At 32.6% G+C, this 12,430-nt stretch overlaps 3 protein-coding genes across 4 annotated transcripts; 2 read left to right on the top strand and 1 right to left on the bottom strand.

The window, feature by feature from the left end:
• LOC108967009 (bifunctional coenzyme A synthase) lies at positions 1 to 1,842 on the top strand. Its single transcript, XM_018930209.1, has 3 exons — positions 1 to 630; positions 687 to 1,036; positions 1,092 to 1,842. Exons 1-3 carry the CDS (start codon positions 90 to 92, stop codon positions 1,773 to 1,775), a joined length of 1,575 nt encoding a protein of 524 aa, XP_018785754.1. The 5' UTR covers positions 1 to 89; the 3' UTR covers positions 1,776 to 1,842.
• A 95-nt stretch (positions 1,843 to 1,937) lies between these two features.
• LOC108967010 (thioredoxin-like protein 1) lies at positions 1,938 to 3,424 on the bottom strand. The gene is made up of 5 exons (XM_018930210.1): positions 3,225 to 3,424; positions 2,878 to 3,034; positions 2,697 to 2,810; positions 2,354 to 2,637; positions 1,938 to 2,283 (listed from the first exon to the last, which is right to left on the bottom strand). Exons 1-5 carry the CDS (start codon positions 3,317 to 3,319, stop codon positions 2,070 to 2,072), a joined length of 864 nt encoding a protein of 287 aa, XP_018785755.1. The 5' UTR covers positions 3,320 to 3,424; the 3' UTR covers positions 1,938 to 2,069.
• Positions 3,425 to 3,749: 325 nt separating this feature from the next.
• Positions 3,750 to 12,407, top strand: LOC108967007 (zinc finger protein 64 homolog, isoforms 1 and 2). Of its 2 annotated transcripts, XM_018930203.1 has the most exons (5): positions 3,750 to 5,100; positions 7,857 to 7,965; positions 8,537 to 8,639; positions 8,821 to 8,971; positions 9,568 to 12,407. In XM_018930203.1, the coding sequence occupies exons 1-5, from the start codon at positions 3,881 to 3,883 to the stop codon at positions 11,612 to 11,614; spliced, it is 3,630 nt and encodes a 1,209-aa protein (XP_018785748.1). In that variant the 5' UTR covers positions 3,750 to 3,880; the 3' UTR covers positions 11,615 to 12,407. The 2 variants fall into 2 exon arrangements, with proteins under 2 accessions (XP_018785748.1, XP_018785749.1); XM_018930204.1 differs by lacking the exon at positions 7,857 to 7,965 and having other exon boundaries at positions 3,750 to 4,222.
• Positions 12,408 to 12,430: the final 23 nt, after the last annotated feature.

The following is a 12,430-nucleotide window of genomic DNA, read 5'->3' as shown; positions in this document are numbered from 1 at the left end:
TTGAAGTACATTTTTGTCGCACAACTTCATTTTATTTAACATTTATTAATTTGTTCAGGTAAAGGTCGTACTGTTTCAAGTATAGCAAAATGGCTTCTACTGGACTCTTAATTGTGTCCAATGTAAAGCAAATAGGAAAATCATTACGTGCTATTGAGAAATATGTAGGTAAAATATATATTCACTTAAATATCCCCGCGGAAAAAACACAGCCATTGCCTATTTGGGGGCACTTGATATCTCAATTGTATGTCGACCATAATCAATTATGCCGTAAGGATATATCTTTGAGCATTTTGGTGGGATCGTTGAGAGATCAAGGAGTCAATGCACTGCAAATAAGGCCAGTTGATATGTTGTTCTCTGATAGTCATTACCCGGAACTCTGTGAACGCATGCTTCAACATTTTAAAATACCCAGTCAACCGATTTACCTAGAACAAGATGAAAACACGAGTATTAGTTGTGATCAACAAAATGTGAACGAGTCTAATAAAATGTACGATACTGTAGTAGTAGGTGGAACCTTTGATCGTATACATGTAGGGCACAAGATATTCCTTACCCAAGCTGTAATACGCTGTTGTCGCCGTTTAGTGATTGGAGTAACAACAAGTAAAATGAACAAGTGTAAGTCATTCTTTCACAACAATAACGTTCAATATATAAATTTATATTATTTATAGCTAAAATTCTTCCGGAATTAATCTTACCCGTTGAATCTAGAATAGCTGAGATACGGGAATTTCTCACTGAAATTGATGCAAGTTTACAATATGAAATTGTCCCAATTGATGATCCTTTTGGGCCAACAAAAAGCGATCCTAATATGGACATGATAGTGGTTAGCGCCGAAACGTTAAAGGGTGGTCATAAAGTAAATGAGATACGAACCAAAAATAATTTGCGACCACTTGAAATACATTGCATAGAACTTGTTGAATCCACACACTTAAGTAGCGGTCCAAAAGAAAAGAAAATGAGTTCTAGTAATACACGTATTGACTTATTGGGAACTCGACTGAAACAACCCGAGGTAAATTAACCATCATTTCTACCAAAATGGTAATAATTGCTTCTTTCAAATTTAGCCGCGTCCCAATCTCTGCGATAAGCCATATATAATAGGTTTAACAGGTGGTATAGCATCTGGAAAAAGCATTATGTGCGATAGATTGCTTAAAAAGGGTGCAAAAATTTTAGATTGCGACAAGATTGCACATCAAATATATGAGCCAGGTCAAGTTTGCTATCAGAAAATAATTAATCACTTTGGAAAAGATATTGTGAACAAAGATAGACGAATAGATCGCAAAAGACTTGGTGAAATTGTTTTCAACGATCCCAAACAATTACAAACTTTGAATAATATTGTTTGGCCTCAACTATTAACAGAGGTTAAAAAGCGAATACGCGCTGTTCACGATCAGCATAAATGCGATGTTGTAGTTATAGAAGCTGCTATCTTATTAAAAGCTGGTTGGGAAAATGAATGTCATGAAGTATGGTCAACAATTGTTACTCCTGATCTTGCGGTACAGCGCATTATACAACGCAACGGTTTAAGCGAAGAAGAAGCTCGAAAACGAGTCGATAGTCAAATGGAAAATAGTGAGGTAGTATCCAAATCACACATTGTTTTTAGTTCGCAGTGGTCAGATGAGTTCACCCAACAACAAGCAGATAAGGCATGGTCCATCTTAATGGATGATATACAAAAGCGGAAACTAAATAAATTATCTACGGACGAGTATTCCAACAACAGCCGTCTTTGAATAACACCTTGAAAATTTTGATTAATAATGTAAATAATATTAATAAATATAAGAAATGTCAAATAAAGGTGATTGGGAATTTGTAAATAAATAGCTGATGAAACCAATTGTAAATAGAACCGAGTTGACAGATTTGCACTGTATCGACAAGAATACACCCAATTATTATTCTATAAATATGCTGTATGTAGTCAGATATATATTTGTTACAATAGAAACAGTAGGAAATTAGATGGAAATATTTCTCATTAATCCAGAAATATGTGTGCATTTCGATCCTTTCATTGAATTCTTTTAATGACTTTCTCCTTTTTTTCCTGCGACACGTTTAAAATCGGTCATCTTTGTTGTCATAATAGGAGATCCTATGAATGCAATGTAGTCTATTTGTGTAACTTCTCCCCCTGATTGATTGTTACGAACGTAAATTTGAATATTTTGAACGTTCTGAAATTTCACGTAACGCAGATTGATTGGCTGGCCGTTTTCAAGCTCCTTCGGATCCAAGCTAAATCATTAAATAAACAATGGTAAATTTTAACCAATTATCATGTATGCGAGATAAAGAAACTGCTTACGTTAAATCTTGCACACTTGTCATAGACTCGGCCATGTCAAAATCGATTGTCCTTGGTTGATTTATAAACAGTTTAATTTCTTTTGGTCCTAAGTGTGGTGGAGCTTTGAACTTCAATGAGTGTATTTTCACAAGTTGATTAAATGTTACTGACAATATTAATTGCTCATCACAATCCGATTGCAGATAACCACCATTCGATGTAAGACAATGATTTAAGCAATGGTCATCAGCTTCGTTCAAACATTCACATTCCTGTTTCGAAATGAATGTATTTAACTCCATCTAAAACGAAAATTATATTCTAATACATGTTCTGAATTTTTGCAATTAAGTGTACATACAAGACCTTGACCGTAGTCCTCACCAGCTTCGTCTCCGCCACTAGAGCCGATAAGCTCCTGAATCTTATTTTCTAATACCATTATATCAGCACCTTGGACACGATCTATTTTTGTCTGTGTATCATAACAAAATTCAATTAAGAAAAGACATAATACAATACAAATGAGATATTATTATTACCCTGTTCCGATAAAATATAAATGTGGGCATAGCTGAAACACCTTGGCTCGCTGCTGTGTCCTGACATTTATCAACGTCAACTTTGAGAAATATTGCTTTTGGATATTTGGTTGGAAGAATCTCGAAATGTGGTGCTATACGTTGACATGGTCCACACCTGCGAAGAAAAAATAAATATATAAATACATAACAATATTATTCTAACAGCATTAATAGTCCCCAAATAATTTTGAACAGCACTACTGAATTGACATTGTTTGCCGGATATAAAACCTGGTACATCCAGCTTACTTAGACCCAAATTCGGTGATGTTAAATGTATACGCACACATAACTCAGTTCCTTACCAACTAGCAGTAAAATCTACGACCACAAGACGTATTCCGGCTGAACTAAGCTCTGATTGAAAGTGGGCATCATCATTAATTACACGTACACTCATATTTAAATATTTCTATTTTGCAAATTATTATTTTTACAATATAAAATTCCTATTTGGACTTCTTTACCGATCCAATTGACATATGCTGACAATCACGATGACTGGCAGTTCACTAAAATCACCTACTCGCAGGGTTGCATTTTTCTGGTTTCCCGGATATAAAACATTCAACATTAAAATTAAATATCGTGTATTTTTAACTAGTTAGACAACAAGAAAATAAAAAATATTTGCGTTAAATACTATATTTAACCATATTTTTAATACTTTTTCTCAAAAAATTAATTATGTTAATTGCACAATTATTTTTATTTGCACCAAACTCAAATTTTCAGTATTTGTGTCAGTCAGTACCATAAGCATACCAGAATGTTTCGGTTTTTATTCTACTAAAGTACCTGATCGTATTTCTCTTGACTTTTATCGCGATAATGACCGAGATCGGGTGCAATAATTGCAAGTTATTTATTTTTATTTTTCAATAGTATAAAATTAGCTTAATTGATAAAGATAATAGTGAAAAAAGAGTTCAAAATAGAGAAGTAATAAAAGTGTGACGCAATGGATTTTATTCGGTCAACTACATTGAAATCTGCGGAAAATGTGCATGCAAAAGAACCAATAATATCGATGAGAACAATGAGCACAGAAAATGATAGCGCTAATAGTGATACATTTATAATAGATGACCAGTCCTCTGCATATAGCTCTATTCCATCAACCTCTACGTCATCTACCGCAATGTCACCAGAGCTACAATTGGAATTGTTGGATAGTTTGGAAGAATATCCGACTGATTTTTCGGTTAAATCATCTAAAACTCAAGATATTACGCAGCAAATAAACTTAATTGATAATACAGTTCAATTGGCCAATGATACAGAACAGCATTTACATCAACAGGTGCTCCATCATTTAGGATTAAGCTTAGCTATAGAAGACACTACAGATATGGCTTATCCAATATACAATGCAATAATGGCTCATGAAAGTGATGAAAATATGAGAGGGGATAACATATGTAGTGATTTGTCGTTATCATATGCCTCTTTGTCTTCTTCTGTTAACACATACGTTAGCAATCCTGTCGACGACTGTGACGATAATAATGAAGAAACTGGTGACAATTTAATGCGTTTTTTGAATGATTCATTAGATACACCAGATATATTAATATCCGAAGCTCAGACATTTCCAAATCCATCCACTACGTGCAATTCTTATATTTCTAGCTCCGAAAAATCACCTACAAAAATGTTATCAAATGCTCAATATCCGTTATTATCCCCATTATCAACATCATCTTCTTTTATGTCTAATGAATCATATGAAGTGACACAACCGCCGATAATTATGCAAATACAGCCGCATGAAACCATACAAAACTCGTCAAATTTTGATATAGAAGATGTTACAGATTTCCCTTCTACAAATGTCGATTTTGTAAATACGCTTGATGAGGACACGCTCCTGTACACAAAATCAGTGAATAATAATAAACAAGATGACATTTGCTTAAAGTTAGAATACAAGTTTCAAGACCAACAGCTAGTGCAAGTACGGCCTCCTACTGTGGTGGCAATGAATTGTCCAACATCTATACATAGTACACCATTAGTTTGCTATGATCAAATATCAATGCAAAACAACACTTACATGGACAAGTCAGAAGTGGATTTTGCTAATAACCATTTATTATCACCACCGTCGTCGACCTACATTGCTCCAGTTTTTATTGATCATCAGCTACACAAGTCAAGAGATAATAACTTTAAAGAAAGGTAGTTCTAATTTCAATTGCCCGAATGCTTTCTTGTTTAGAAAGGCTTTTAGTAGATTTCTGGATAATTTGAAATTTAACCTAATATTTCTTTTTTTTAACAGTCTTGTTTGATGCATGATGCTGTTTTTCTTTATTCTATCTACTGAACTACTGAACAAATGGTTACAAATTAGTTAACCAAATGCGTTTATACAATAAATATATGTATTTGTGTAATAGATATTTATATTTACATACATATATACATATATTTGTGTGCTTCTTTAATAATATCGTAAACTAGAGTATTTTTATTTAATTTTTAATAACTTCACTAATGTATCTGCTTAAAGTAATTATTTTTGCTTTTGTTACTTTTGTATGCATCTCAATTCTAACCTTCATCGTTGTCCCTTTGTGGTTACCACTGAAAAGTCGCAGATTTTTTTTATTAGATTTGTTAAACGGTATATATTCGAGTGTCAAGTTTTTTAACTGTTATATATGACTTTTGATCATTTGAAGAAATTTTTTAAAGATGTAATTAATAGTTTTTCTGGAAAATCTTATTCCTACTGATTAATTTTGTAGTCCAGAACTAAGGTAGTTAAAGAAATTGTATTTGTAAATACTATGAAATGTATTCAGAAATATCTTAACATTTCTAGGAATCGGATTTCACTGATTCAAGAAGTTATTTAATTGCTAAGTTTGTGCCTTTTATTTACTTCTTTCCTGCCTTTTTCATTGAATAGAATTGCATCTTACATAGATTTAATGGTTTGTAATATATTTAATTTTATGGTTTTTAATGCACATTTGAGATTTAATTTGTAGAAAGCAAAGTCGGGTGGCTGAAATCAATTATATTCCTCTCATCGCAAAATTGGATTAAAATCATTTGCTGTATTCACAACATTTTGTTGCTAATTGGTGAAAATATTTCACTTCAGCGCAGTCAAATATAATTTTATGTATGTATGTATATATATTAAAATTGATGCACCACACCTTATATTATATGATTGTGATTGCTCTCCCCAATCCTTCGTATACATATGTATTGTGAATGGATGTCTGGTTTTCATAGGTGCTTAATAAATTCGGTCTAAGTACGAATCTTAAAAGGTAGTCATTCGTGTCGTCTTTTTTTCTGTAAACACCTGCCAAAATTAATATATTTTTATTTGTAAAATACCTAAAATAACAAAAAGTTTAAATACCAATTTATGCACACTCTATTGTACATACAATGTAAGTATATATGTATATTATTATATATATCCATACATATCTGTTTCTATTGAGTGGGTGAGGTAAAGCATGATGTGCGGTGTTAAGGTGATGTCGTTGGAGTGATGCCTTCTTGGCCAATACTATAAATAGCCAATTAATATGATGAGCGCATTTGCCGAACTTTCTATTTAATGAACTTTTACAAAATATAAATAAACGTACATACATACATACTTCGCAATTATAGGAAATTTATTTTTATACTATTAAAAATATTTCAATAATTAGTCCATTACACTATCAAATGGCAGATTCAGAAAAACATAGTATAATATATACTATAAACATATGTATACATATGTACAATGAGAAAACAAAATTCAATAGAGTAAACCAACTAATAACCAGTGCCAGCCCGTCCATATAGGCTAGTTAGGCAACTGTATAGAGCACAATAATTTTAGGACCGCATTTTGGCTAATTTTGTTTACATTTTTATACTCTGAACTGGCTTTGAAGGGGCGGTAAACTGTCTCGGGTCGGCCCTGTTAATAACATTATTTTACATATTTTAGTATTTAAAATTTTTTTCGTCACAACAATAATTTATGTATCTTTTAATAAATTTCCTTATTAAAAATGTAATACTCTATATATTTTTAGTCCCTTATTTTATTTATTTGGAAGCAGGAAGTCTAGATAATACATTTGTAGTACAATTTTTGAAAAGCCTTATTATAAATTACATCATAATTTTGCTAGGTTGAGAACCAACGACCCATTTAAAGGTTGTCTTGTCGCCAAACAGCAAAAGAAAATTGAGGATATGTTCAAAAATACATAGATACAAAACACACATCTTAAAAATGTATAAAATTATATGTGTAAATAAGCAGTCAAAATTAACTTTAGTTAATGAGTTTTTATTTGGCGTCAGCTGCAAATATTTTTTTTTTATGTCTAACCATCTAAATTTTTGTGTAGGTATATAGAAATTTTATGTGTATATATTTACATACGTATGTACAAGCTCCATTAATAATAAATGAATGATTCCGACAGCAGCTATTATTGTTTTTTGGATAATTTTTGTGTATTCAGCATTGTATAGTCTGAAACGGACATGAACGTTAATTTGTTTTGCATTAATTTACCAAGCAGTATTGAAGCGAATTGCCTCTCCTAACTTGTGCCGGCTCACATTAATATATTTGTATTACAAATCACAAAAAAAATAAATAAATAAATAAACGCTAAGTACTTTATAGATGTTGTACAAATTGTTCTGCTGATATTTTTTTTTTCGATGTAAAATAAAATTTTGTGGCTTTTTATTAAAACAAATAAAATTACAATCGCCGAATTTGCTTTCCTTACTGACAGATCCGCTGCAGCTTACAAGAATAATTAAACAAATGAAACTAGGCAACGATATGTTTGCAATAAACAAAACATACTTACATTATTTTGAATTAAAATATTCAATGTTCTTGTTTCTCGCAATCTATGTATGTAATTTCGAATTGCGGTGGTTTGTAGTTACATGGAAGTAAATAATCAGCCTGATGAACTTTCATTATGTATACGCCCCGGTGCCTTGCACATACAGAAAGGAGAGCCAACTCATGCGACAATTACTACTTTCGAGGTATACATTTCAAATATCCCACATTTTCTTTTGCCATTAATTTATAACATAATAAAATATAAATCAATATATATATATACATTTATCTATACATACATATTATCGCGTTCAAAATAACAGTAATTAAATACATACATTTAATGATACAATTACGGAAAGCGCGTTTGTAGTACAGCATATCCCTAATCAATCAGTTTTTTCTTATTTAACAATTCTTTTAGACTTTACTTACAATGGCTATCATCGGAATAACTACTTTTTAATAAGAATGCTATCTTAACACCATTTCCACGAATATTCAACTACTATCTCAATGCGATTTTGAAGTGTGCTATTGTAGTATCGAATTTTATTTTTAATTATTTTTAGATGTAATTTTTAAATTCATGTTTATATAGCATGCACGTTTGTAATATCTGTGGCGATATTATGATGATAATAAAAATATACACACGTATTTCAAGCTAAGGACAATCCTTTTACTGCTACAATAACGTATTGGCTATAAAAAGAAGTTATCAAACACTAATCCTTTCCGAATTCTCTTATCTCCATATTCTTGTTTACGTAGAACTCGGAGGAAGCGCTGGGTCGCTATAATTGTAACTACGAAAACTGCAGTCGTAGCTACAGCACCATTGGAAATCTGCGCACGCATTTAAAGACACACAAAGGTGAGCCATATAAATAATAACATAATTTGATCGTAATTATTTACATAAAATTATTTTCATTGTGAAATTCTCAAACCTGTTTTGCAGCCTGAGTATATTCATAGATTTTAATGTGAATACGTCTAATTAGGGTTTAAAATATTTTATCTTTCTTACATTTCCCTATTTGATTTAATTTCAGGTGAATATCGCTTTAAATGCACCGAGGATAGCTGTGGTAAGGCTTTTCTTACTTCGTACAGCTTAAAAATTCATATTAGGGTACACACTAAAGTAAAACCCTATGAATGCGAGATAACTGGTTGTGAAAAAGCTTTTAACACACGTTACAGGTATGTATAATATACAACAACTGAACCACCAATGTCAAACTATAACTTTTCCAAAATATTTCAATTATGATTCAGCTTGGTCTGATGAAAATAAAATGTCAAACGAATATTAATAAACATTGCATAAATAGTGGCTCTAAAAAAGTAGTCAAAATCAACCTAAAATTTTTTAAATACTCACATATAGATATTTATATCCATATCATACCCAAAAGTTTAATAAATTTGTGAGAAATCTCAAAAAAACGAAGTCGGCATCTTTTTCCTATATTAACCGTATAGAAACAAAGATATATTAAGTTAAATTAGAAAAAATCTGAGCTAGTTCCCCATATTAGATTATAATGATATCCGTTATTATATAGGAAATATAGTTGTTTGGAAATACTTAAGTTTAAAGTCAAAAAAAGACGAAATCGATGCGAACTTTTTTATATCTATTTATTGTTATTATTATTATTTATAGTATTTATTAAGTGAACAAGTTTTTATTGACATACTGTATTGCTAAAAGTATACGCCTCTAATTCTTTTCGCGAGAATGTAGCATAATGTATGGCTGCATTAATACCTAAACCTTTATTGTTCTTTTACAGATTACAAGCCCACTTAAGATTGCACAACGGTGAAACATTCAATTGTGAGATATGTCAAAAATGCTTTACTACCCTTAGTGATCTAAAAAAACATATGCGTACACACACCCAAGAGCGGCCATATAAATGTCCTGAGGACACCTGTGGTAAAGCCTTCACCGCTTCACACCATCTTAAAACCCATATTCGTACACACACAGGTGAAAGACCTTATCCATGTGAGGAGGTAAGTTGCCAGAAGTCCTTCAGTACATCACACAGCCTGAAGTCACATAAGAAAACCCATCAAAAACAACGAAATAGAAGGCAAAATAACTTGAGCAATAACAAGGAACGCCGTTTGAAGGTGAAAAAAGATCCTAAGCAGTTCCAATTTGCTGAAAATTCAGAAATTACATCTATTAAAGTAGAAAGCGATAGTAGTGGTTACAATGAGGAGCACACATCAAATGGAGAAGATGAGAGAGAGGAAAGTTCGTGCATTCAAAGCGTTGTTGATGATGGCAGCTTGCCGTCATTAAGCCCACTGAATTTCATCAAATCGGAATCGGCTGAATATAATAGAGCTGATTTGTTTCCTGTACAAATGCCAGAAGTGAGAAATACCGCTATGCCTATTTTGACGCCCAAAATTGAATGTAATTCCTTTCCGGAAACGTCACAGGCATTACAGCTGGCATACGCCGCAGAAGAGGAAATTCCTACACCTTGGGTAGACGCAGGTGTGCTTATTTCGAAACCAATTATGCCAATGGCGCCAGTCACCAATGCTTGTGTAGCACTTCCTACCGAGGTGCCGAGCTTTGTAGATTTGCAACAGAACTATGGTAATTTCGGCAAGGCAGAAGTTGCAATTATAAGCAACACTGGTTCTATACTGGACACTAGTACGTCAATACTACCGGAATCAACCGATCCTTGCGACTACTTGGACATTAGCAATAATGACAACCCATACAAACCAACACCATTAGATCTACCTATATCAGCGCCGTCTCAAATGCAAGCGATGCCCAACCTACAAATGGATATCGATGTTAGTAATAGTATCAATGGAATAGCAGAAATAGGAAATAAACTTGAGGAGACCGTCGTTAATTCCTCAATAAACGCAGATCAATCCATGGATATGATTCCAACCGAAGAGAGCATTGAACAACTATTGAAAGAGGATATGCAATACAATAACGATACAGAAGATATGGAAACTGAGTCTCTACTAAATGAAATTTTAATGACCATCGATAATAATGCACATCTTCTGCAAGAGACATTGCAACAAGCAAAACAGGTGCCTGAAGATGCCTCTGGTTTAATTGAAGTGGATCTCAGGAGCGATAAACCAACTTTGAAACAAATAACTGCTGATGCTGGAATTTGTGGTTGTACAAATTGTAAATGCGATCAAACTCAGAACTGTCAAGGCGGTTGCAGCAATGAAACGCCATGTAGGAAGGAAGCAAATAATAAACACAAATGTTGCCATAACCATAAACCACAAATGCAGCCGCAGCCACAAAACACGCATAATCAAAAATTAGAAAGAAGCTTAACAGCTAAGCCTAAAACGATTAATCGCGGTAAGGAATGCTGTCAAAGTAAAAAAGAAAGAGCATCGGCGAAGCGTGAAGCTGACATAAATCAAAATATCGAAGATGTGGCATTATTGCTACAAAACTTGGCTTCTATGGGTAGTAGTACTGGTGGCGGTTGCTGTGGTGCCGATAAGAATACACCAAGAGCTTGCGCTGCAACCGACATGTCCAAAACAACAAGCCAACAAATGAGCTCAGTAGGCGGCAGTAGCAGCAGTTGTTGTGCATCGAAGTCCCCTGCTGTAAAAGATACATCGTCTTCAAATCTAGACAACCACCGTGTCCCACCTCCAAAATCACTCAAAAGTTCTTCATGCACGTGCAAAAGCCCTGCTGAAGGTGTTGCTAATGGCTGTTGCGTTATTATATGTACTAAAACTCTGCAGGCTTTGCGACGTGTACTGACACGAAAGAATCTAAATCTTATGGTTTGTCCACAGAGTCAAAATTGAAACGCCTGATTTCAAAATTTATCTATTTGCCAAGCTCTAACCAACACCAAAGATTTGATTTAAAACTCCATTTATCAATAATAACAGTTTAAGATTTGTACAATGAAACCCTTGCGTATCGGAGTTATAATAAATATTTTTATTAAAAGATAATTGATTAAATGCTAGAAAAATTTCACTGTTGTATTTAAAAGTGATCATATGTTTATAGAGATTAGGATGTTGCTATAGCTTCGAAAAATTGAGTTAGATGATTACAAAATCATTACAACTTTTTATGTTAAATTTCCCTTACACGATTGAACAATGTTAGAGTTAACTTATGAGTGTATAATATTTATGGACATATTCATTTATCATTTCCTCCCAAGTAGTTTACCATTATTTGTCCAGACACTGGTATTGCAGTATTTGAAAAAAAAATTTTGTTCAATTATTTTATGGGAAATACCAATGTATTGTTTACAAGATTTTTACACAATAGAAAATTACAAATTGTTTTTTTTTATACATTTGAACTTTGATGATATCCAAATAGTGTTTGTAATTTATCATATTGCATATCTACACTTTTGCATACAATCGTGTTTACTTGTACATGTATACATGAATACATAAATGCCATATGCATTATAAATCAAGAACATTAATTATTTATAATGTAAGTAATCGGTATACAAATACCTGTTAAGCCAAAGTACTTGGCTGTATTTTATTTTGTTTTTAAAGTTCATGTTAACCAAAGTGCCTGTATTATGTATTAATAAATATATTCAATATGAATCGCTTTGTACTTTGTTATAATGTTTGCCTTTA

This window comes from Bactrocera latifrons, unplaced genomic scaffold (assembly GCF_001853355.1).
Source record: "Bactrocera latifrons isolate USDA-ARS-PBARC rearing strain unplaced genomic scaffold, ASM185335v1 scaffold_172, whole genome shotgun sequence".
Lineage (NCBI taxonomy): Eukaryota > Metazoa > Arthropoda > Insecta > Diptera > Tephritidae > Bactrocera > Bactrocera latifrons.
Note: the sequence above shows the minus strand (reverse complement) of the source record. Positions and strands in the feature narration are given on the sequence as shown.